This window comes from Anolis carolinensis, chromosome 1 (genome assembly GCF_035594765.1).
Source record: "Anolis carolinensis isolate JA03-04 chromosome 1, rAnoCar3.1.pri, whole genome shotgun sequence".
NCBI classification, from domain to species: Eukaryota; Metazoa; Chordata; class Lepidosauria; order Squamata; family Dactyloidae; genus Anolis; species Anolis carolinensis.
The window spans coordinates 286155514-286182021 of record NC_085841.1 but is presented as its reverse complement, the minus strand read 5'-3'; the positions used below and the strand labels follow the sequence as shown (position 1 = coordinate 286182021).

General features: G+C 40.0%; 1 protein-coding gene across 1 annotated transcript in view; it reads left to right on the top strand.

The window, feature by feature from the left end:
• Positions 1 to 26508, top strand: part of gas2 (growth arrest specific 2) — a 162634-nt gene that overhangs the window by 69961 nt on the left and 66165 nt on the right. The window contains exon 4 of the mRNA XM_062967780.1: positions 10988 to 11129. Within this exon, the coding sequence (XP_062823850.1) occupies positions 10988 to 11129 (142 nt within the window). The remainder of the gene's footprint in view (positions 1 to 10987; positions 11130 to 26508) is intronic.

Sequence of the window (26508 nt, the reverse complement as noted above, 5' to 3'; positions counted from 1 at the left end):
CTCAGCAGGCCCGAACCTAATATCTTTCTGTTTAGAGATTAATACTTTCTCTGTGGCTGTAGCGTTAGTTGCTTTAGTTGTCCTCTATGGCCTTCCTCTAAAAGATAGAAATGCAAGCTTTTTAAAATGGAAAAATGGTTGAAAAACATGTATGCTTTTTTATTGTTGAGAAATTCTGATAAGAAGAAATCCTGGACTGATGAGAACCTCTCAGTGTGAGAGTTATTGTGTGCAAAAACTACATGTGATTATTTTGTAAAGCATTTTCTGTGCAGAAAACAGCATTTTCTATCCAGGAAAAAGCATTTTTGCATGAAAAATATTATCTCTTCTGCAGAATTATTAATTCCTATGCAGATCCTGCTGCTTTCTGCACAGAAAAAGGTTGTAACTGGGGGTTTGATCTGCATAAAATGTATGCATTTTGATTTCCATAGAAAACTGCATATTAAACACAGAAAATAGAGTATTCTGTCCAGGAATTAATTGTTCGGTATTGTAATTTTCTAAACAATGGTGTTTTCTGGAAAGTGTTTTCAACATAGATCAACCATGTGTGATTTTTATAAAGAACAAATTCTGAATTCCATCTTGATTTTCTACTCAGAAAATAATATTTTTATGCAGGAATTAATTTTTCTACATTGAATATTATTTTCCACACAGAAAATGCTGCTTCATGTGCAGAAATTACTGTTTTCTGCACAAAACCAACATGTGCAATTTTTTGTACAGAATAAGTTTGGAATTATGAATCACCTTTGAAAACTGATTTTTGTTTCAGTCTTTTTCACAGTGGGTAGAATATTGCTGAAATTATTCATAATTTCAAGGAGAAACCTAGGAATAATCTAAACTGACCATTTTATTGTGGCTCTCTGCTGACTAGAATCTACGACAGCCAGAAAAAGCATCTCGCCAACATGAGCTGCAACATGGATTAAAGAATACATAAAGCATTAAAGGTAGTCACAGGAAAGTCTGAAATAAGCCCTTTAATGCACTGCAGCAGATCTCAATATAACCCAGATCCCAGGGTAAAATTGGCTCTGCAGAATGTGGAGCACATTATAGATACTCGCCTTGCTGTAGCACTTTATAAGATTTAGAATGAGGGGGTGAAGGGACTGATGAAAGATTCCTAATTGACACCCTAAGGGGGATAATCAATTTCCTCCACTCCTGTCAGTCCCCCCCCCAATCTCCTGTGTATCTGGAGAGCTGGGGCACATCTCTTCCAGGCCTCAAATCAGGTCTAGACCTGTAATTCTAATCACCTGTGCAGTGAAACCAGTTCCTCCTAAACCAGTTACAAGCTGCATTATAGTGCTACTGTAGATGTGCCTTCAGTGAAGAATTACATCTCTACTGTAAGATCCATGGTTTCAATCTCTGTTAGTCAATTGTTATCTCTGTACATGACAATTTGCTTGCTTTTCTCTTTCCCATTTTCCCATTTGCATTGCACCAAGCTAAATCAAATGCCTACAGGATGAGTCTTTCTTGGCTTTTCATTTTCTATACAATGTTAGATAATTTTGGTACTTTATAAGTGATAAATAACATAATACTGACTTAACTTGTATTTTAGATTTACTTATAAAATGAACATGGTTAATATCCAAGCGTTATGTTTTCAAAGTTATAGGAGTGGTATAGGTTAATATGGGATGCTTCCCTCAGTCCTATTGTGCTTAGTGCCATTTGGACTTAGCAGTGCCTAATAGTTATCCATTGTGCTTTCCAGAAGAAATTGCATAATAACAAATGGTTAGAATGATTTCTGAATCAGGTCCTGCTGGCACTTCACTGTGGGAACCTGAAGGGGGAAGTACAGAGATAACAATTGGCTAAAAGAAATTGAAACCATGTTGTTACTGTTTCTCCAGAGCTTGCAAAACATCATTTTCTGTGGGCTATGAATGTAAACCAGATTATATTTCACATTTTATAATTCTTAGGGTGCTGAGTTCTAGCTCTAAAATAAATGCAGAGCCTTGGATAGCTGATTAAAGTTAGGACTGAAACCTGAAATGTATTAATACTCAAGTCACATGACTGCCACTACTCAAATGCTAGATTCTCTAAGGCTTCTTTTGAATAAAAATTCACATGATTATACTGTAGAAGTTTGACAGACATTACCAATTTTCTGTGAGTGTTTTCTCAAAATACTTTCCCCAATTGAATAGCCTCCAGCTTTCTAGGTCTAACCATACTTCCTATAGCAAAATGATTTTCTTTTTCAATTGCATTTATTTTTAGTCTTAAAGTTTCAAACAATAATACTGGAGTACCAAACCTACATGATACAACTTTCAACCTCATCAGACTTGCTGCTGGAATTGCCATGCATTGTGGCAAACCCAGCAGTGCCCGTCATGGGCATGGGGAACCCATCACCCCAGGCCCCGCATTGCCCGACTCACCTGCCACCCCATCCCACGGGGGAATCATCTTCCACCCATCGCCCCACTTCCACCCATTGATCCAATGCCACATGGGAAGCTTTCCATGTTGCTGCAGCAGCATACATCGGTTCATCAATACTTTTGCGATGGAGCCCCACCAGAAGTTGCTCTATGTCATGGGATGGGAGCCATTGGGCTCTGTTGCAAAAGTAATGATGAACCGGTACATACCGCTAAAAAGTATCTCATTTGATGAGGTCATAAATCTTGAACTATATAACAGTTACTTGCAAATAGGGGGAATCTTATGTATGAATTATACTGGTGAATCTGGATTTGATTTCACTGGATTTGATTTCTCATTTCCTCCTTTTATGTGTTCATTTCATCTCATGGTCACATCCATTTTCAAGTATATCAAGTCCAAATGAAAATTGATGCACATCTTGGTGCACATTTCTAATATCCACTTTTGTGAGTACTTTTTGACTTTGCATAAGTTTTACCTAATATGATGAGTTCTTACTAGAAATTTTATCTAATATATGCATGCATCTCTATGCTTGTGTAAATTTTAAAGTTGTGAATTGAACTGAAAAATTGTAGATTATAGGGATGCACATTTCTTCCAGAACACTTATGGGTTTATCACAACCAAATATGGTAAATTTGTACAAAAAATTACATTTGACCATTTTTCTCAGTTCTTACATTCATGTCATAAAGCCATCTCAGATAGGAGCTGAACAACCTTCTGACATGTTAGTATTCTGTTTGCTGATATGTTCCCTCCACCATGGATGAGTGTTTAAATGTGAAATTCTGGTGCCTACTATCTGAACGAAAACAGCCCAAGAAAAGCTCCTCATTATGATTCTTATGTATGTGTAGATCAGTTCATGAAGGAATAATATGAAGGTATTCAGTGAATGGAAATCATAATAATCTGAATTATTTTTAAAAGGTCTCTGATACCCCAAAGCTTTATTTTCTATAATCAGTGAGTGAATGTTATCTAGGTATAAATGATTACTAAAATACTTTGGAAAGATTATCGGTCATATTTTAATAACCTAGATGACTAAAAGCTTCAGGGTATTTTTTAAAAATAAACTGCCTTGCTGACCACAAACCCTGCTGTTTTGGGGCTTGCTGCTTTACAGGAATTTGTAGAGAAATAAAGGATATTTTCTCTTTTCAATAGATTTTAAAATATGCTTTGAGTCTCCCCAAAGCAAACATTTTAAAACAAAATTATGGAACCTCTTTTGGAAAAAATTATATCAATATATTTCTTTTTCCATGTGATTTCATAGAACTGTAGCCCCTCTTGGGGGTGCAGAAGCAAACCTGAGCACATTTTTCCAGGCTGACATCATCTGTTTCACTCACACTTTCACATCCTGCATTAAACCTCCTGCATGCACATCAACAAGACAGGACTGTAAAAAGAGTGTAACTGGGGAACAGGGGTCTTTTTTGGGTGATATTTGATAGGAGCAATTGTGTGCACTGCTGTTTTAGAGTAACTGTAGCTATACTCTACTATGTCAACAAAAGTCACTTTTGCCATATGGAAACCTAATTATGTCAGGATGATCTGTTCCAAAACACTTTGGAGAAATTCAAGTCATTATAAAAAAGTTTCAAAAAGCATTTGAGAATCAAACCTTTCTTAAATAACAGTATTCATATTTCAGAGTTAGAAGTTACAGTTAACAGATTTGAGAATAATAAAAAGGACTTTCTTAGTTATTTTTAGGTGGTTGAAAATTTATTAGGTGAGAAGAAAACAGAGATATTTCCCTGTAGTCCTTCAGTATGTTTAATCTTACTTTCCTTTAAGGCAGTGACAGAAACAAATCTGGCTCTATTGATATAAATTGCAACCTTTTCTCCAAGCTTTCCTCCTTCCCTTTCAGTGCAAAACAAGCATTTTTTTGTGCAAAAATATAGCATAATGACATTTGGGGCCATATATGTAGAATCAAATGACCTCACCACAAAGGGCAGAATTTTGGCGGTATACACCAGCTTCACCTTACATCACCCACGTAGCCCTCCGATTCCCAACAAATGGCCCTGGTGCAGCTCTGTGGATGATATAGGGTGGAACCTGCATGTGTCGCCACCACGGCAACACAGGAGGCTTCCCTCCATGGAATCATGCCTAACTGGAGCTGGGTGGTGCAGGGCATAGGGATGTGCAATTCGGCAAAAACCCATGCCGTTTTCAGTGTTGGGTTTTTGGTTGCCCCCCTTTGCCTTTTTAGGGAGCTTCCCAAATTCAGGAGAGGTTTCTGTTTTCATGCTGAAAAGATTTGGTCCATGCCGTCAATGAGGAAGCTTTAGAGGCTCATTTCACAATCATTTTTAGGCTTGTCAACATGAAACTCACATAACTTGTAGGCCACATTTATTTCTGCAAGCCTGCCAACTTTCAGAACATTTTATCAATCCACTAATGTTTTTGGAAATTTTGAGCCCATTTTCAAAAACAGAACTGTGCAAAGCCCTAGCAGAGCATGATGCCCCCAACAACGCGAGGTGATCCCAGTGGCATGTGACAAGCATCAGGAGAAAATGCTGCTAGAACATGGCTGTACACCCTGGAGACCACACAACACCCCAGTTATTCTGGCAGTGAAACCTTTTACAATACATAAATAAAGCATTCCTGAAAAAATGGCCATACAACCTTAAGATCTTCAAAGAAGGAAAATCCCCCCACTTTCCAAGGCAGTCTATTCCAACAGCTTTTTTATTATCAAGATAGCTGTCTTAATGTTTTGATAGAATCTTTTTTTCTAATAATTTGAACGCATTGTGTTGAATTCTAGTCTCTGGAGTAACAAAAACCAAGCTTCTCCATCTTCCACATTTCATCGCTTCACATGTTTAAACATGAGTATCATGCCACTTCCCATTTCTTAAATCATTCCTCACAGGACTTTGTTTCAAGATCTTGACTGATTGTCCTTTTCTGGACACATTTTGGACACCATTGATAGGAATCCCTTTTGTAAGACCCCCACTACAGGAAGATGAAAATGCATAAAGACCAGATCCCATTCATTTCAATAGATTCCTTACCAAATGCTCACAATTAATTTTATCAGTTATTTTCTTTTACACTAAGGCTTTTTTGGCTGCTTGAGTATTGGGTCTTTCTAAACACTTTGGGAAGAGAATTAAAATGGTGCCTTTCCAAAGGATTTGACGGACTGCTGTGTTACTCAAAATATTATTGCAATGTCCATCTCCAAAGTCTCATTCATCCAAGACCCTACTTGTTCCTGCCATTTAGTGTCTTCCTTCTATAGCCTTCTAATTCAAGTAGCTCCTGTTTTGATAATAGTGATTTTATATATCAGCTTATTTTTGTCCTTTTAGCCACAATATTCTCGAGCTGATCTTTTAATTACCTTCCTGTTACTAGAATGAAATTCCTTACTTTTCTTAATGGTTAGTGGAATTATTTTTTTTTTACAAAAATCAACAGTCCTAAATGTGATCTCAAAACATATCAAATGTTGCAAAACATGTTAGAGGTTATGAAACCAAAAATTAAAGCCTTTTCCAAAGTAATAGAAATCATCGATGAATGGGCCAGTTCAGGTTTTTTGTATAATGGAACAGGAAACAATTCACCAGCGCAGAAACAAAACAAGGGAAGAGTGGCCTTTGTTTCTTTGTCAGGGGGGAATTAAATAAATTTTCCTCTGTACAGGAAATGCTTAATGTAAATGCAACTTACATTTTTGCTTGGTATTAAGTATAACAAAATGTGGGCGTTCAAACGGATGCTTTACTGTTCTGTGGAAGTATAACTGGGAGGAAAGGAAGTGAAAGCTGTGTTCCATACAACATAACCTCAAAAATAGAAGGTATCCTGGTTGTAAATTCCCAACTGATTTAAAGCCACTGGTAATAAACATGGGAAGAGGTGGTTCATAAAACATATTACAGATATGGACCAAAATAGTTGTTTGGAAGCAGCTATAGTAGTCATATTTGTTATTTATTTGCTGACTTAAACTATTATCATATTATTATTTTGGGTAGTTTCAATGTTAACTATAACTATTTTGCTTTCATTGCAGCCATCTGAACTATTATTGTGGTTATTTAACATTTTTCACACTTGCCTTCATCAAAGGAGCTGATTACAGTTTTTATCAGGTTTTCTCATTTTACCCTCACAAAAAAAACCTTATGCGATGAGATGTATCCAGTCCACTTTAAAGATAATGCCTAGTCAAAGATATTCCCTAGAAATCCCTCAGTCTTGAGATCTCATGCCACCCTGGGTTTTAAGATCTAGATATTGCTTTATTTTCACAAATCTTTAAGAAGGCTATAGTTGCTCCTGGTAGAATTTTGCACACTTCCTTGTTTAAAATTAATTACTACCTTCTGAATACAACTATGATAAGCAAATAGACTATTCTTATTTCTAGGGCTTCATAAGGTGAGAGCAAGACCAGAACTATTTTACCTTTGACAGGCATGTAGCTGGGGGGGGGGGGGGGGCTTGAGGGGCTTCAGCCCCCCCCCCCCTGAAATTCTCAGGGTGGTCTGCGAGAAAGCCTTACATTTATTATTTAAACTGTTACATTTATTCATATCATGATCTGATCACCATGCTCAATATATCCCATATGAATGAGGGTATTGGAATAACGATACAAAAGGTTTGCTAGGATAGACACTCTCCCGCTCAGACTCGGCCCCCACCCCACCCCCCCACCCACCCCCCGAACCAAAGTCCCAGCCCCTCTTGAAACAAAATCCTGGCTTCGGGCCTGGACTTTGATAATTGTGCTGCCATGCAAACTGAACCTGCTAAAACTCCCTCTTCTATTCATTTTAATTATTTCATAAGAGTCCAGGATCTATTTTGAAATATTGTTGCATGGTTTTGTGTGGGGTGTACTGGCAGTAAGTTTAAAACAAAACAAGCATTCTCTTACTTAAATGTTGCAGTAGGGTGAGTGGCTTTCAATCTCTTTTATTTTAAAGGCCACCTGAGATCTCATTTATGAGGAATTTATTCTCACACCAGCAGTCTAGTCAAGTGCTGGGTTTGCATATGTGTGGTTTGCACTAGACCAGAGAGAAAAATTAGATTTTGTTGTTCTACCAATCCTCTTGCTGCCTGAACTGGTTTCTCTTTCTGGTATGGAAATCTTAGGTAATATCAGGATTCACTCTAGCAATGTCTTACGCCTGTTGTTCTCAACCTGTGGATCTCCAGGTGTTTTGGCCTACAGCTAGTTTACCAGCTGTTAGGATTTCTGGGAGTTGAAGGCCAAAACATCTGGGGACCCACAGGTTCCGAACCACTGTTTTATAGGTTTTGTCTTGGAGCTTCATGGGTCTATCTCTACATGTGACAGAATAGTCTCCTACATGCTAAGGAAGCTGTTTTGGTCTTAAACCAGAGCCTGTCATTAATAACGGACTATATAAAGGTGAACAAATTAAAATTTAATCCAGAAAAGATTGAAATGATCCTGGTCAATTCAAAGGCAGATTAGGGAACAGGGATCCAGCCTGTGCTAGATTGGGTTACACTCCCATTCAAGATATAGATTCATATCTTGGATGTCCTCCTGAAATCAACCCTGTGCCTGGACTTCAGATGTCATATCTGGCCAAGATGAAACATGCCTTATACATCCAGGTTGGATAACTAAAATGTATTCAGAAACCTCAACTGCTCCAAAGAACTACCTGGGACTGAATATAGGGAACACTTGTTGCAACTGATTGCCAAACTGTTTTTGGGCACAATTCAAAGTGCTGGTTGTGACCTATAGGGACCTACAAAGTTCAGGTCCAGATTATTTGAAGGACCATGTTCTCTCTTACAAACCAGCCTGTGCTTTGAGATCTGTCAATAGGTCCTTCTCTCTATCCCATCACCCTTACAGCTACATCTGTTTGGACCATGAGCATTCTTAGTGGTTGCCCCCATGCTCTGGTACTCCCTTTCTAGAGTAGTTAGACTGGCACCATCCCTGCTATCTTTTTGCAGACATTTACAGACTTTTCTATTCCAATAGTTATTTGATGAGTGACTTTTAAGGCTCATGTCAGACAATGTGCGGAATATTGCTAATTTTATGCTGGTGAATGTGTATGTGTATTTTAATGACATAGGTTTTAATCTTTTTTTAATGCTTTGATTGCTTAATCTTGTTTTAACTTTGATATTTTATTGATTTTAATCAGAGCCATCCTAAAGTAATTTTCTGTAGTAGGCAAAGGTAATTTTGGTGCCTCGCCTGCAGCTGGGGGCCGCGCAGCGCTGCGTGGGACCAGGGCCAGGCTGTGCTGTGTGGGAGGTGGGGCTAGGCCACGCGGGCCATGGGAGCCTGGCCTGGCCCTGCCCCCCACGTGGCCCCACCCCCCATGGGAAGGCCCAGAAAGGAGAAGGAGGAGGGGTGGTGCCACCCTCCTGGGGCCTTGACGGTGCCCCCGGGATGATGGCGCCACAGGCAAAAGTCTACCTCACCTGGTGGTTGGACCACCTCTGATTTTAATGATGTTTTTAAAAAGTGTACATTACTTTGAGTCCTGGTCTGGGAAAAAGTCAGAACACGAATAGAAGGAGGAAAAGAATTAGTAGTAGTTGCAATAGTAATTGTAATAGTTGTTTTCAGTCTACATGTCTTGTCTCTTTGAGATGTAGAGATTGAATGGAAAGCTCCTAGTTTTCCCAAATCAGTTCTCCATGAATTAATTCTAATTTTGAAAAGGACTCAGAGCCTTATGAATTACTAGCACCAACAAAGAAACATCAGACCCTAACAGCTGTCCTATCACTTTAAAGGCTGAATGTTAGTTTGGATGATATTGTGGCTTCAATGTTACCTATAGAGGCTGACACTAGGGGATTTCACTCAAGCAATATTCCCATGTATTGACTTTATTAAAAAGGCATATTGGATTAATGTATACTTCATACAGAGGTCTTCTGAGGCTGAGTCTCAGACTGAGCTTTTTACTGAAACATATGGAAACCATCATTATATTATGATGAACTAGAGCCAATCTTTGTCTTTCGGGCTATTAAAAATAAAATAAAATTAATAATGCTTAATTTCATTATTTTCCTCCCCCCACCTCAATTATTTTGTTTGTAATTCTTATGGAAAATAAAATGAAAAATAACTTGGAAATATTTCTCATAATGTTGCTATCATATGCTGCACACTTGCTCCAAGTTCAGTATGATGGTTGTTCCAAACAATGAGTCATGTATGTGGTTTGGCTCTCACTATATGGTGTGTCTACCATCTGCCATCTGTTTTTCTGGTGACAAAGAGGTAAAATATGTGGGGAAGGGGAACACAGCCATGTTGCATTGTAGTCCTTCACATAGAATAGCTTGTCATGTGGCTTGTTAGTAATGTGGCTTGAATTTACTTGGGCTGATATAGCACTAGCTAGCTACCAGTAGCTGCACCCTCTCTCCCCATGCAATAGTGTCACTACACGTGATTCATTCAGCTGGCATGGTATGTCAGCTCTAATTAGTTTGCCAGTAGCAACAGTGAGATGGAATCTTCTCAGTCTCATGTTGTTTCACTTTCCCCCTTGTATTTTGTAATGTTTCCAAAAATGATTTAGGGATGTTTATGTCTCTCTCTCCCCATGTGCAATCTTGCATCTGGACATAGAACTGGAAGCTTCTGCAGACATCATTTGTCCTGCCTAGTGCTTGGCTTAAATAAAATGTTGAGTTTAACAACCAGCTCCAGAACAGAAGCAGGTATTCCATAAATCACTCTAATAGCCAAGCTGCAAAATATAACTCTTTTTTAAAAGTCCCACTTGCTCAGGGATTAGAAAAAAATAAATGAGGGCAGTACTATCACCCTATTTTTGTATATCCAGGCACATAACAGTTTTCTTTTTTTAAAAGGATCCTGCCTCTAAATATTTGTACTACAGAAAAGTTGCAGAATTTGGTCATGTTTAGGTATAATGAGAACATGAGCCTCTTCACATGTACCTCTTTTTGTGGCAGCTGGATTCTTAGGGTTCAGCCATGGTACCTGATGGCTCTCATCACACTCTGGATAACTACTTCTGGTTCATTGGCTGAAGTGCTGCTGCCAGCCAAAAAATGATGACAGCAGACAACAGCTGGCTCCCCATCTTTCAATAAGGAAAGATGGGTCAAGCCATCGAAAAAGGGCTTCCTCCATGTGATGAGGAACAGGAAAAGACACGGTAGAACGGTGGTGGGGAGTCACGTCCCCATGCTCCCTGCACAATCACTGGCGGGACACAGCAATCCAGGACATCTTCAGCGGCATGTGTGACAAGGTCATAAGACATGCTAATCTTTTGCATTTCAATAAGATTTTGGAGTTTGGAAATAAAAGTCACTTAAAATGACTTTAGTTTGTGAGAATGGAAGTCTACAAAGAGCCATTGGAACCAAATGTTCACACGCTCCCAGAAAATATGAACCTTAAAAGTTGTAACATTGTCTAAAAAAATATTAACTACTTGTATCCATGTATATTTACAATCAGAGTGCCCTTTTGTTTCTTTGACAGATAATGCCAGTGAGAAAAATTCCCTGCAAAGCCAATGCCCCATCTGGATCTTTTTTTGCACGGGATAACACTGCAAATTTCTTATCCTGGTGCAGAGATGTAGGAGTGGATGACACTTGTCTATTTGAGTCTGAAGGTCTGGGTATGTATCAACCCTTATAACATTTGCCATTCTGCTGTATTGATACAGTATGTTGGCTATGGGTGCAGAATCAATTCTATGAAAAAATCATGTAGTTTTTCAAACTGTTAAGTGCTTTGAAATGCAAGATGACTAATCTGCTTTTTATAATATGTAGTAATTCATACTTGCTTGGGTTTTTAAAAAATGTCCACCTTCATTTGCTCATTATCTGCTGTCAAATCAACATCACCTTATGATGACCACATGAATGAGACCAAGATCCACTAGTTGCTTTGCTTAGGTCTTTCAAACTCAGTGCCAAGATTTCCTTGATTGAATCAATTCAACTATAATATGGTCTCCCTATTTTTCTTATACTTTTCTCTTTATTATTATTTTTCCAATGAGTAATGTTGTCTTATGATATGCCCAAACTGTATCTAGTCATCTTGCCTTCTAGTAAAAGTTCCAGCTTGATTTGTTCTCAGACTCCATTTAACTTTTTAGCAGTCCATGTATAATTCTGTCTGTAAAACTCTATTTTTATTTACACAAAAATGAAATAAATATTAATGCAGCAGTGTGTTAAACAAATAGTTGCTCTGGGTTTTGAGAATAATAAAATTGAACGACATGCCAAGAGATGTTCAAATGAGAAATCCTGACCTCCGTCTGCTTTAATTTTCAGAAAACAAGGTCAATTCAACATAGGCTGGTATCTTAATGCACAATATGTTCCATAAAGAAAATACTGGTCAAAAGCACATATTGCAGATCAATAAGAACTGCATGGCACAGTTCCAAAATTATATGATTTTGGAGTGGAGGTGTGAATTACTTGACAAAATGCTGCTCCATGTTCAAAAATCTTTTCTCATAGAAAAATAAATAAGATATTAGTGAGGGAGAACTGATAGCAACATTCTCCTATCTAAATGTGATTTTTATTTGCATTTTGAAATGGCACAACCCCAGGAGAATATTACCACTTGCTTTTCTGAATGCTTTGATGCCGAGACTACATTTCTGTTAAAACTATACAAAGGTGCAAGAGACAGAAATATTTAGTTCATCTGGCTATGTGCCTCGGCAGCAGTTTTCTGTATTTCCCAAGCTACTATACATGCCCAGTGTTTCTATATTCCCTAATATTTTCTGATCAGGTGCAATATCCTTTGCTATAGTCTTCTTATTAAAACTTAATGGATATAGATTCATCAATCCCTTGGATGGGACTACAGGGAGAGGCATGAGAGAGGGAGATAAAATGATTAGCTTTCAGGGTCCAACCTGCGATATGGATTTCATTTAGTGAGCCCAGGAGAAAAAATATACTATGCTGCCTGAGGTTGAACAGTAAATGTATACCTGCAGTCAGGATCTGGACATGTTATTTTTGACACCTTAGGCAGAAAATGTTTCTCCTGGGAGCAAAAACGCAGTAATAATAAGCCCTTCCTACAACTAAGACTAATCCATGTATGTCAGTACAGTTTGTCCTATGGCAACTCCTTCTACAAATGGGAAAGGGTTTTGGAAATATTTAACATATAATAGGAAATATGTTGAAACCCTTTGCAGTTTGGGATACTACACAAAATCTACATGTATTTTTCAGTGTAGAAAACAGCATTTTCTGTGTTGAAAATAATATGCACAGAGCCATTTATTTCTGTACTCTCCGTTCTCACTGTATAGCCACTAGAGCAAAACACCTAACTGGATGTTCTTAAAAACTCAAAAGCTTGATCTTGACATTGTGATTTTGCTGTGTATTTTCCCCTCCCTTGTGGACTAAGAGGACTAACTTCATTTTTTTTTCATTTGTGTATCCTTGCACTCACAACATGGTTCAACACTTTCATAAAGACTTATCTTTAGGGTTTCTACAGCTACTGTTAGATAAATAAATAAATATTATACAATCGTAAAAATGAGTAATGGTAGAAGTGAAGGACAAGGCAAGGATTTTATGATCATCTCACAAATAAAAGTGCAAGGAATAGGACACCAAAACAGAGGAAAAACAGATCAGTTGCAACCTAGATAACAGTTACACACATTCAAAAGCTTTGTGAACAATGGAAAACAGAAGGCTCTTGATGGCAGCACAGTGGGTTCATTTAGTGCTCTGAAAGACTTATCTTCCTTCACAACAGCTTTTCAGTTTTATCTGCCTTCTGGCTCCAAACTATCTATTGATTCTCTCCGTTTTCAGCTGAAATACAATCTGGAAGCAGAAAGGTTGTCCTGAATTTTGTATCAAAAGAGATTTGTCATAAAAATGAAAAAGAAAAAAATATTATGTGATATGATAATTTTGCTAAAATAGTTGCCTTTTGGTGGAAAGGTAGGCAGGCACTAGGCAGAATACAAAAGCTGATTGTTTTGTAGTGATTCCCTATTCTTCAGAGTCAGGAGTAGCAAAAGTAAAGGGGACAACAGTCTCAGTGTCCTTCTACACTGTAGAATTAATGTAATTTGACATCACTTGAACTGCCATGGCTCAATGCTGTGGAATCCTGGGAGTTGTAGTTAGGTGAAGCTCCAGTACCATTTGACAGAGAAGGCTAAAGACCTTATAAAACTAAAAAAACCCCAGGATTCCATGGAATTGGACCATAACAGTTAGTGGTGGCAAACTGCATTTAGATAAACCCTATGTGAGGGGGATCACAGCAGCTTGGAGCCATTCAAATTTACTTTTGTGCAGAGGTATTACCTAAACATGATTCTTCTTCAATTTTTTTCTCCCTTGAACTTTTTTGTGTGGATAAAGCAATGTTGTTTTCCTAAAGTAATACAGTATACAATATTCATAATTTTCCAAAGTAACACTTTAGTTATTACTCATGCATTGCCTTAAAATGCATTTAAACAAAGCAAAAACCAAAATGGGTAGAGTATTTTAAAGGAAACGATCAAATGTTATACTTTTCACTAAATAAAGCAATGATATTGCCAGTATTTATTATTTTGACAGACAACAACAAAACAGTTATGCTCTCATGAGTCCCCAAGGTAACATTTCAAGTAACATTACTTTCAATGGATGACTTCCAAACTCTGAGAGACATTGGGTTAAAATGTTAGATGAAGTCAAACTTTGAAAATGTTGGCCACATGCTAGACATAATATAACTAGCAAAATTCCTTGAAGCAGGTACATGTGCCAGCCTTCAGGCAATTTCCTTGTTACTTTATATGTATATATGATGAGAAATTTCAGAGCCAAAGTATGAGATTTGCAGAGGGCAAAATCACTGGGGTAGTCTCAGAAATATCTCAGAGGGTGGCCCTACTGATGTCATCAAACATCCATCCCAGATGCTCAGAGCATGCAAACTGAATAAAAATACAAAGTCTAATGAACTGTAGTTTAAAAAAAATCTGATGGGCAATTTGAACAAGGAAGCAAAGCTTTTCTTCGAAAAGAGAAAAATCAAACTTTTCCTCACTCTGTCCAAACACTGCTTTTAACAAAATGTAAGAATTATAATTCAAGCAGAAAATTCTTCAACGAACTTAATTAGCTGATCTCACGTCCATAATAACAACAGCAATCAGTCAGATTGTGGAATTTGTACTCTCCCCCTCCAAATAAGTGAGCCTTATATAGAGCTTCATCCAGTTCTGGGGTAGAAAAATGAAAAATAAGAAGAGAAGTCATCAAAAACTTTCATAACAGACACCACCCCAGTTTATTTAATTTGAGGCTATTTTGTCACATGCCAAATGCACAGGGAAGCTTTTTTTAAAATGCAGAATTTGAGATTGCCCATCCATTAGAGCAGGTCGGCACAACCCTCCAGGTTTTGGGACTCCAACTCCCAGAAGCCCTAGCCAGCTTGTCCAAAGATCAGGAATTATGGGAGCTGAAGTCCAAAACACCTGGAGGGCTACAGGTTGTACAAGTCTGCACTGAGTGAAGGAGGAAGACTGGCAACACATTAATGTGATCCTAGCAAGTGAATTCCCAACATGTAGCATGTAAGATTGGGTTGTTGTCTGCCACATGCATGAAAATCCATCTGTTGAGAGCACAACCAGCGCCCCCTTCAACAAATCAAAGTATATAAGATATGAGGTATCCTATATGACCCCAAATACAGGACTGAACTTCAAGACCCCAAATACAGGACATCCTGTCTAAAACAGACACCAGGACCCCTATTTACAATGCTTTGTAATGTTTTCTGGTACAAAAATATTTCTGTGAAATTTAAAGGGCAAGACGGGAACAACATTGTTTTAGCATCTTTTGTCCAGTGGAAATTAATGAGAACATGATCAAACATATAACATTGCAAAACTTTTTACTTAGCAAACCAAGGCAAGCACCCAATGAGAATTAACCTGAAATTATTTTCTAAAATCAGTTTTATTACCTGTAGACTATAGGTAGGAAGAAAGTTTTAAGAAATAAATTCTCCCCTAATTATTTGTCCAAGAGAGTCGGTATTCCATTCTGGGACCTAATGGTATCTAAATGCAGATATGTCATGCAGCCAGATCCCAGGGCTGAATTTCCAAGCCCTGAATCTGACTTCATAACATAAACATGCGAGCACCTGGTGGGAGAAGATAAAATGAGCCTGGGAACTCAGGGGTGAAAGTATAAACAATTATAATTGCTGTAGTGTGGGGGGGATAGAAACCTTGGTGGAAATGTGATCCAGAAGGTGGGGTTTGATGATGATATTTGCGTGTGATGTTACGTTGCATCAGAAGTGATAAAATTAGATGTATGTAAACATTAGGTCATTCTCGACTTTTCCAAAGTCATGTATTCTTCAATAAAGATTGTGTTTGAGAGCAGCTATCTTTGATCTGCGTTCAGACTGGTCCTTTGAAGTAAGCCTGACATTAAAGTCGAGAATCCCATTTCTCACCCTCCTGCGGAATTCGCAGTGAAGTGATAATGAGCGAGGAAGAAGATCAAAGCCCAAATGAGGCAGAGAGGCCTTTGCAAGGGGCCCGGCCGAAGAGAGAAGAGACGCTGCAAGCCATAGCTTCCTCTACGGGGTACCCCAAGCCGAACGGCGTGACCCAGAGAATTCCCAGGCTCGGAAGAGGCGTCTCTGCAGCTGCAGAAACCAGTTGGGGATCTGGAGGAAGTATGCCGGAGACCGTGGCCCTGCGGTTATCCATCCTGGAAACTAATTTATCCAGGCTGTCGGAAACCGTGGGGAGATTGGTGCCATTATTGGAAGAGAATCTCCAGAAGGAGGCCAGCCGATATGGCGCCGAGAGAGAACCAAGCAAAGAAGGAGATTGGAGCCAGAGGGGCCAGCGGGCGTCAACGCAGAGCCCCGTGGCGGCAAGGGACGAGGGAGATGAGGAATACTGGCAGGAGCTGCAGTTCCGGGACAGCATGGCGCGAGAAGTGGAGCGTCAGCGAGCCCTGGGGACCCTGAGGCCGCCGTCTCCAACAGAGCTCCCAACCCCCCGAATGGGCGTCGGGGTGGAAAGGCCACTGGGGCCAGGGATCGGGTCCAGTGGATTCGCAGACGAAGGCGGAGAGGAGCGGGGGGTCCAGGAAGAGGAGGAGGATGTGCCGTACGACGAGGAAAGGCGAGATGAGGGGGCTACAGCTAGGCCAGTATGCGGATGGGCGGAAGAGCCAACAGCGGCGGCAGACTTCCAGGAGCCGCGCAGAATGACCACCGGAGTGGGGCGCGGCGTGTTCCAAGGAGCCACCCGAGGAAACCTGATGCAACCCTTCCCCATGCCGCCCAGACAATATCAAAGGGCTGCAGAATGGATGCCTAGAAGGGAAGATCTCAAGCTGGAATACGGAGGGGAATCAGAGGAACTGAACTTTTTTCTAATTAGCATTAGAGGATACATGGAAGACAACGCACACACATTTCCCTCCGAAGCAAGCAGGGTTCGAGCCATCGGCAACACACTAAAGCGAGGAGCAGCCAGCTGGTATGTGCAATTGCATGCCAGACGCGACCCATGCCTGAGGTCAGTGCCCCGCTTCCTCGCCGCACTGGAGAACCGGTTCAGAGACCGGCTAGAGCAATTGAGGGCTCGAGACCAGCTGAAAGGAATAAAACAGAGGGACAAAACGGTGCCCGAGTACGCAGAGGAATTCCTCCACCTCGCGGAAAGGGTACCGGAGTGGTCTGAAGTAACCAAAGTGGAACTATTTAAAGAGGGACTACGCCCCGAGATTTTCAGCTGGGCAGCGCACAGAGACGACCCCGAGACGCTCCAGGGATGGATTCAACTAGCGGGGCGCGTCGAATCTACCCTGGCACAAGTAAAGCGCTTCAGGAGCAGCAGCGGCCAGCAAAGACCGGTGGCGAGAGGTCGAGGAGAAACGAGGAAGCAAGAAAGACCCGGAGGGAGGCCGGGGATTCCCCCCAGAGGAGACGACAACAAACCTAAACCGGGATGCTTTGTATGTGGGAAGACGGGCCACCGAGCAGCGGAATGCTGGGCCCGGAAGGGGGAGCCGCCAAAAGCCCCAAAGCCCAAGCCAGCAACCGGGAGGCGTGCGGAGGAGGAGGTGCAGGTCCCAGAATCTTCGGAAAGATTGGTGAGTCGGGACAAACGCATGATAGTAGTACCAATTTGCCTCTCGGGGCTAGAAAATCGGGCCACCTGCAAGGCGTTTGTAGACTGCGGGTGTTCTAGGAACATTATAACCCCAGAATTAGCAGGAGCGCTGAAATGCCAGCAGATGGCACTTGACTCCCCAATTGCATTTTCGCAGCTAGATGGATCAGTCGCTGCTGGGGAAGTATCTACAAAGGAATTACGGGGAGTTCCATGCAAAATAGGCAAATGGGGAGGAAGAATATCCTTTGTGATAGCCCCTATTGCCACATACCATGTAATATTGGGGATACCATGGCTCGAACAAGCAAATCCTGAAGTAGATTGGAGAGGAAAAAGCTTAGCATTTAAAGAACAGCAGATGCAATGGGAGATAAGCAAAATTGCAGAAGAGGAGGACGAGGAAGACGAAGCAGGGGAAATAGACCCACAGCTATTGCCACCTGAATACAGAGACTTTGCGGATGTTTTCAATCAGAAAGAGGCCAGTAAATTGCCTCCCAAAAGAAATATAGAAGTAGGGATTGAAATAACCCCAGGAGCAGACTTACCAAAACCAAAAGTGTATCCCATGTCTGTGCAAGAGAAGGAGGAATTGAGAAAATACATTGATAAAAACCTGGCTCGAGGCTTCATTAAGCCATCTAATTCTCCTCTCGGGGCTCCAGTGTTATTTAGGAGAAAGAAAGACAATTCCCTAAGATTGTGCATTGATTATCGAAATTTAAACGCAATTACCAAGGACAATAAATACCCTATGCCCTTAGTCAAGGATTTAATTACCGTATTGAAGAAAGGGAGCATATTTACTAAACTGGATTTAATTGAAGCGTATCATAAATTAAGGATCAAACCGGAGGATACTTGGAAAACCGCATTTTCCTGCGCATTCGGCCATTTTGAATACGAAATTTTGCCTTTCGGGTTAAAAAATGGAAGCGGCTGCTTTATGCAGCTTATAAATGAAATACTACACCCGTTATTGTACAGAGGGGTGTTCATATTCCTTGATGATATCTTGATCATTTCTGAAGATAAGGAAAAGCACGTAAAATTGGTCCGGGAAGTTTTGCAGAGACTAAGAGAAGCAAAGCTGTACGCAAAACTGTCCAAATGTGAATTTAATAAAACTCAAATTGACTTTCTGGGATATCGGATGTCTCCAGAAGGGTTAGCTATGGATCCAGCTAAAGTAGCAGATGTGAAAGAATGGGGAGTGCCTCAAACAAGGAGGCAATTACAATCATTTCTGGGGTTTGCAAATTTTTACAGACCCTTCATAAAAGGCTTTGCACAAATAACCGCACCCCTTACAGAACTTTTAAAAACAAAAGGGAAAGGGGAGACAGCAAAAGTGAAAGCTCCCGGCGCCAAACTGAGTTGGACGCCAGAATGCCAAAAGGCATTCGAGACCTTAAAAGAATGCTTCACTGAAGGACCCATCCTAAAACACCCTGATATCAGGAGCCCTTTCATAATCCATTGCGATGCCTCAGACTGTGCGTACGGGGCAGTGCTATTGCAAAAGGATCAAAATGGGAACTTAAAACCCTGTGGATATTTGTCACGGAAGTTCAGCGAAACTGAAAAAAGTTGGCCAATATGGGAAAAAGAGGCATTAGCCATATTAAAAGCCTTAGAATGCTGGCGACACTTCCTCGAAGGAAGCGGAATCCCATTCGAAATTTGGTCTGACCATAAGAATCTCCAGTATTTAAAGTCTCCTAGAAAATTGTCCCCCAAACAAATCAGATGGGCGCAATACTTCAGCAGATTCGATTTCCAATTAAAGTTTTTTCAAGGGAAACAGAATGTCTTGGCAGATGCTCTTTCACGCATGCCTCAACACGAAGGCCTAACCACAGCAAAGGAGGGGACAATATTCTCTGACAAACAATGGGGCTTAGCTGTCAGGACAAGAGCACAAACCCAAAAGGAGGACACGGCTTTTGTCGAACTCGGCGGGGAAGATAACTGGGGAAATGAACTAAAACAGTCTTATAAAGGAGATCAATGGATCGCGTCCAACGCAGAAAAGGGGGACCAGAAGGGGGGATTTTGGTTTGTAAACAAGAAACTGTATATCCCAGCAATATTAAGGATTAAGATTCTGCATCGTTTTCACAACAACCAGAGCGCTGGTCATACAGGAATTACCAAAACAACAAAGGCAATAGCAAAACATTGTTGGTGGCCAGGAATGAGGAAGGACATAAAGAATCATGTTGTCCAATGTGATGATTGTGCCAGAAATAAATCGGGAGGAGGGAAGCCTATGGGATTGTTACAGACAGTAGCGGAACCTACCAGGCCTTGGGAATGTGTAGCTATGGACTTTGTGGGAGAACTGCCAGTCAGCAAAGGACATCGTTATATTTGGACAGTATTAGACCTGTTTTCTAAACAGGCCCACTTTATAGCACTGACGAAGCTACCATCGGCTGAGAAACTAGCTGAATTGTACATAAACCATATTTACAAATTACATGGATGTCCAAGTAGAATAGTCAGTGACAGAGGAGTACAATTCACAGCAAAATTTTGGGAAAAATTCTTGGAAATGCTAGGAGCAGAAAGGAGTTTAAGTTCTGCTTTTCACCCCATGACAAACGGGGCGGTAGAACGTACTCAGCAAACGCTTGGGCAGTTCCTTCGAATGTACTCTAACATGAGACAAAATGACTGGTCTAGGTGGTTGGCGTTTGCGGAACTAGCCTTTAATTCAACTATACATTCAGCAACAAACAAAACCCCCTTTGAAGTAGTTTACGGGTATGAAATACAACCTTTACCCCAATTGCCGAGGTGGACAGAAAATGAAGGAACAGAGGCAGGGAAATGGAAAACGCAAATGATGGAATGTTGGAATCAAGTGACTGCTTCGTTAAAAGAAGCACACAAAAAGTATAAAACGTTCGCAGACAGAAAGAGGGTGGAAGGCGATAAATTAGATAAAGGAGATCTAGTGTGGTTAAGTACCCAAAACATCAAATTGGGGTTACCTTCAAGAAAACTGGGCCCCAAATATATTGGACCATTCAGAATACAGGGTGTTATCAATGAAGTGACTTTCCAATTGGCATTGCCAAAAAGTTTAGGGAAAATACACCCAGTCTTCCATCGCAGCTTGCTGAAAAAATATATGGGGACTTTAGACAAAATGGACCCATAGAGTTATTGTTTGATTTGTTTCAGGACTATGGTGAAAGAAGAACCGAAGAGGAGGACGAAGAAAACGGGGGCGCCATGTCATGCAGCCAGATCCCAGGGCTGAATTTCCAAGCCCTGAATCTGACTTCATAACATAAACATGCGAGCACCTGGTGGGAGAAGATAAAATGAGCCTGGGAACTCAGGGGTGAAAGTATAAACAATTATAATTGCTGTAGTGTGGGGGGGATAGAAACCTTGGTGGAAATGTGATCCAGAAGGTGGGGTTTGATGATGATATTTGCGTGTGATGTTACGTTGCATCAGAAGTGATAAAATTAGATGTATGTAAACATTAGGTCATTCTCGACTTTTCCAAAGTCATGTATTCTTCAATAAAGATTGTGTTTGAGAGCAGCTATCTTTGATCTGCGTTCAGACTGGTCCTTTGAAGTAAGCCTGACACAGATAAATAACAATTTATCTGCAATTAGAAATCCACCTCACATAGAAGTTATCTTTCTCACTTACACAAGAAATATATGTGGGTGAAGGACAAAAAATTGTGAAAGGCTCTATTCAGTATTGCCAGGAAAAGTGTCAATGCATTACATACTTGAAATACTGATGTTTACAATGCTTAATGAAAGACCTCTGTATCTTTGCAACTTTCCAGTTCTAACAATCTGATGGTTGCCAAGGCAACTCAGCTTTTTCATATACAGTAAGAGAAATAGGTGTGAAAAACCTGTGTAAATGGCCAGGAGCACAGCAAATGTTTATTCTCCTTTCTCTGTTAAGGTCGTGTATTTGCTTAGCACTTCAGCCAACCAGATTTCTCTGCTAGGTTTTAAACAATATTTTCTATTTTCAAACCAAATTTAACAATACCTTGGCACTGCTTTTGGAAAACAAACTCTAATAAAGAGCTCAGCAGAAGGTAGACTGAGACCTGTTGATGATTCAGTGGATTGCTATGTGTTTGTGATTGTCTAAATTAAAGTGGAAGGTTTTAACAACTGTGGTGCTCATGATTTGTTTTTTAGAACAGCAATGAGAATCCTGTGGCCCTCCAGAAGTTTTTGAGCTGCAATTCCTACTAGCCTGGCCAATATGACTAATTGTAATAGGCACTAAGGGAGCATCTATATGGGCTTGATGCGGAGTGGGGTATTCTGGATCAATATCACCATGCATGCTGAATGGCATCTGTACAGCTCAGAGGCACTGGAATTGTCTCAGCACCACCTGACTGCCACCCTTCACTTGCCACCATCATTCTGGCCTTTGTGGTGCCCACCAGGCATGAAAATGGCAATGTTAATCATTAAGCAGCCTTTTCATGGCAAATAGACCCCATGCAGCATGTGAATGCCATGCAATTCATTCAACCTGGCCCGACTCATATGACCTGTGTAGATGGATCCTTAGAGACCTTTACTAATGTAGACCTGTATTTGTATACTGAATGTATGGTTTCTGGGCTATAATAGGTGATGTGACTGATCTACAGAATTTGGTAGCAGCAAAAGTGATTCACAGATGTCTTTCATATACCATGGTGATGAATAATGTGAACCCCAATGAAACCAATAGCTCAGTTTGAGCCAATTGCTCCAAAGAAATATTATATTCTTAGAAATGCCACCACATCTTCTATTGTGTATGGGAAGAATGTTGTTGTTTTGCCCTCAAGGAGATGGGGATTGTTTCCCTAAATTCAGAATAAATTCAGTTCATTATCTGTTTTAGAAAGATAAATGGTTCTTCTGGCTCTAAATCACATACAGTTGGCTCTCTGTACATATGGATTCTATATCTACATATCCAATAGCCATGGCTTGAATTTTTTTTAAATCATAAGGACAAGACTTGTTTTTGACATTTTAGATATGTTTATTGTATATAATAAGAATTGAGAATCCACAGATTTTGGTATTTGGGTAGTGGGGTACCCAAATGGAACCAAATTCCAACATATACCAAAGACCTACTGTATACCAAAATTGTATGCCATAGATCCCAGAAAGGAGAAAAGATAATTTTCAGGGTTGGTTTTTTTTTTTTAAGGAATATTGTGAGATTGCATGGATTTCTGAACTCTGGCAGGTATGTCTACTTTCCTGTACCTTGAGATGTTGCTCACCCCATCTTACAAGGTCATCAGGATCACAGATGGAGATCAAATAATATTTTCTTGGAGCAGTTTCTAAATTTCCTTACATACTCAGGGACAATTAATTTGCTTTCTAAGGTTTTTCCTCTTGCTTTGCAGACTCTCGGCATAGGATATTTCAAATCACTCTTTTGCTTAATAGAAGAGGTAGACTTGTGTGTTTGTTCGTATGCTCGTTAAAATTCGGATCTAATTCAGATCTAAAGCACTTTTGAAGTGAGTTCTGACCCAGCTGCTCACCGCCTTCCCAATATTAAGAATTTGAATCAAAAGGACCCTTCATTTTTTATGTCTCAGATGTCTTTGGATGTAGCTGTGACTAAGCTCTGCTGAGAGGTGAAGCCAAACATGTTGGCATGCCTCTCAGCCAATCAGGGCTGATGGGGGAGGGAAAAAATGTTGCTTTAAAAAACTTTGAAAATTCCCAAAAAATCAGTGGCTAGGTGAAACATTACGAAACTTGAGGCAAAGAGTGATAAATATGTGCTACCATTGTAGCAAGTTTCATTACAATAGCTTTAAAAATGAGGGAGAAAGGAGCCTCTGAATTTTACCCATTTATAGTAATTTAATGGGAAGCGAGGAGATGCCACAATGCCTGCACTGACCTACATTTCCCAGAAAGCATTGGGCTGGACCAGCAATATGTGGCATTGAGGGACAGTCTAATTATTATAATATATACAATCATGGAATCTGCAAAGATGAGTTAAGAAAATAATAGTACATAAACCTGTGGTTGAGTGTCAATACTAGGGAAGCCAAGCTAAACCTGTGCCTCTCAGCCAGGAGGGATTGGGCGGGGGGGGGGGGGGGGGGGGCAGAGAGGATCTTTTTAAAAAGGTGTTTTAAAAACTTTAATAATTCCCTAAAATTCTGTAGATAAGTGAAACATTATGAAACTTGATGGGCAAAGAGTGATAAACATGTTCTGCCATTGTAGCAAGTTTCACCCCAATAACTTTTTAAAAAGGGAGCTAGCAGCCCCTGAAGTTTCCCCAATAGTAACGGAGGAGCGTGTCTGCTTTAAAACTACATTTCCCAGATGTCCCAGTTCCTCTCTCCTCTTAACATTCTCTACCCTTTTTTGTCCTCACTTTTTCCTTATTAATAATATTGACCATCTTGACCAAACTTGAATGTTTTCATCTGTGAATTCTTGGAAGGTACGAGAAGTTTAGAGAGAGAGGGAGGGAGGGAGGGAGGGAGGGAGGGAGGGAGGGAGAGAGGTTAGAGAATTGGACTATGATTGTGGCTTGATTCCCCACTCAGCCATGGAAACCCACTGGGTGATCTTGGGCAAGTCACACACTCTCAGCCCCAGAAAACCCAATGAAACAGTTTCAAACCAGGAACAGATTTCCTAATTCAAAGACTGATGGCCATCTTCAGGGAGTGGTTGGATAATGTACTATGATTTCTGTTCTTGGGTGATAAATGCCATTTCCTAATTGGTTCTGTCATAAAAACATGGCAAAACTTGATTTCACTGCCAAAACTTTGTCTTTGTGTAAGGGACATTGTCCTATAAATAAATAGCACATTATGGTTTGTTGAGTTTCCACTGCTACAAAAACAAAGTTTCTGAAATAGAACAATGACTTTCAAAGTAAAGACAATCGTATAAAACAGGAAATAACACTTTAAAACCAGGAACAGATTTTTGTTATTATTAAAAATGGTTTTTTAAAATAAAAACTTTGAAAATTCACCAAAAAATTTGAGGATAAGTCAAATGTTCTGAAATTTAGTGAGCCAGCAGTGGTAAATGTGTTCTACCACTGTAGCAAGTTTAATCAGGATAGCTCAAAAAATGATGGAGAAGCCCCTCAAGTTTCCCCATTGACAGTAATGTTTTCCTTCATGTGCATGCGCTTCCCCCATTAACGAGGTACATACAAATATTTGGAAGTTTCTGAAAGTTTCAAAGTTTTGCTTCAAAATTCGGAAATGACTTTAGAAATGAAGCATCAGTGCCCCTACTTTCGAACAAAGTTTAGAACCATTGTTTTTTCTGGATCTCACATATCTAAGAAGAGGTTATAGATCATAGACCCTATTGTGGACAGAATCAGAGAGGAAGCAAGAGACGCTTTTTATTTAGGACTTTAAAAAATTGAATTGCATTTTGAATATATAAATAAAATCAAGGTTGAAAGGAGTTCAAGAGGTATCTTGGGAAGAGCTATAATACACCCTTGAACTCCCTTCAACCTTGACGCTGTTGTGAACTGGGTCAGAGTTTTTTGTTTTTTGGGGGTTTTTTTTGCTTGTGCAGTAAAAGTGCTGCTGGGGGGCTTCTCTCTAGAAACAGTCCTCCTAGCATTTGATTTTCATTATGCAGGAATAAGACTTTAGTTTCCATTGTGTAAAAAGATTATGGCATGTCCAGTGGGGTTTCTGAATTTCCTCTCCCCACCCCCACCCCCTTGCACCCTCCCATGCTTTTGAAGTTCTCACAGCAAATACGGCAGCAGGAAGATGTAGAGCAAGGAATAGTTTAGTAGGCACTTTAGGACAAATTTTATTTTGTTTCTAGACATTGAAGGTACACTTCAGAAAACTGAGTGGTCTTGTCTCTCCATGCTTCCTTTCCAAAATATGCTCACAGTCTAGAGATTGTTGCTCTGGTGGTGTTTGAACCTGGCCTGATAATGTTAAGTTTTTCTCTACTAACAAGTGGTCCTCTTTCCAACAACAATATAAAGCCAGTATAGCAGACCTCCACTGAAGCACTACAGATCTTGACAATGCCTAGGGCAAAAGTAAAATTGATATCTGATCATATATATGCATAAATTTACCATTTTGTGCTTATCTCACAAACCTGTAATCAGGTCTAAAGAATATAAGAATATAATACATGAGAGTGTTTCAGGATGAAGTAGATTTTTTCTTTATTCTTGAGAATGCATCTGGAGATGGCACCTGATTAGAGCTCAAGTTATATCTGGCACTGAAGTGTTTGGGTTGTGTTAGGTGGAAGAAGTACCGTAATAAAACACACCCTTCTCTTTCAAGGGAGGCACATAAAGCAAGAAAAAAGACAGCAAGAGTGTGATCATAATCCTAATTTTCTTAAAAGGCCCTTCCTGGTAGGCTCAGACAAAACTGTTTTATTTATTTGCTTATTTGCTTATTTTACTTAATTAGACAGTTCCTTGCTCTCAGGCTTACAATCTAAATAATGCACAACACAAAATGAAAAGGAAATAGCAATATAGGAGAGGATCAATCCAACAGGTTGTTCTCTCTCTCCAAGGCTAGGACAATAGCAGTTGAGATAGAGAGAGAACCTATCATTTGCTTCTGGTCTGGGGCATGGCTGAGCCTGTAGCTTCTCCGAGATTGTGTATACTTTATTAATGAGAATAATTGACCATCTTGACCATACACTGATATTGCTTGGTCATGTATGTACCAGTTTTCATCTGTGAAACTTCTTTGGTTTACTAAGTAATGCAGAATGCATACTGAAGTTGGCTTTCCTGTACTGAGTGT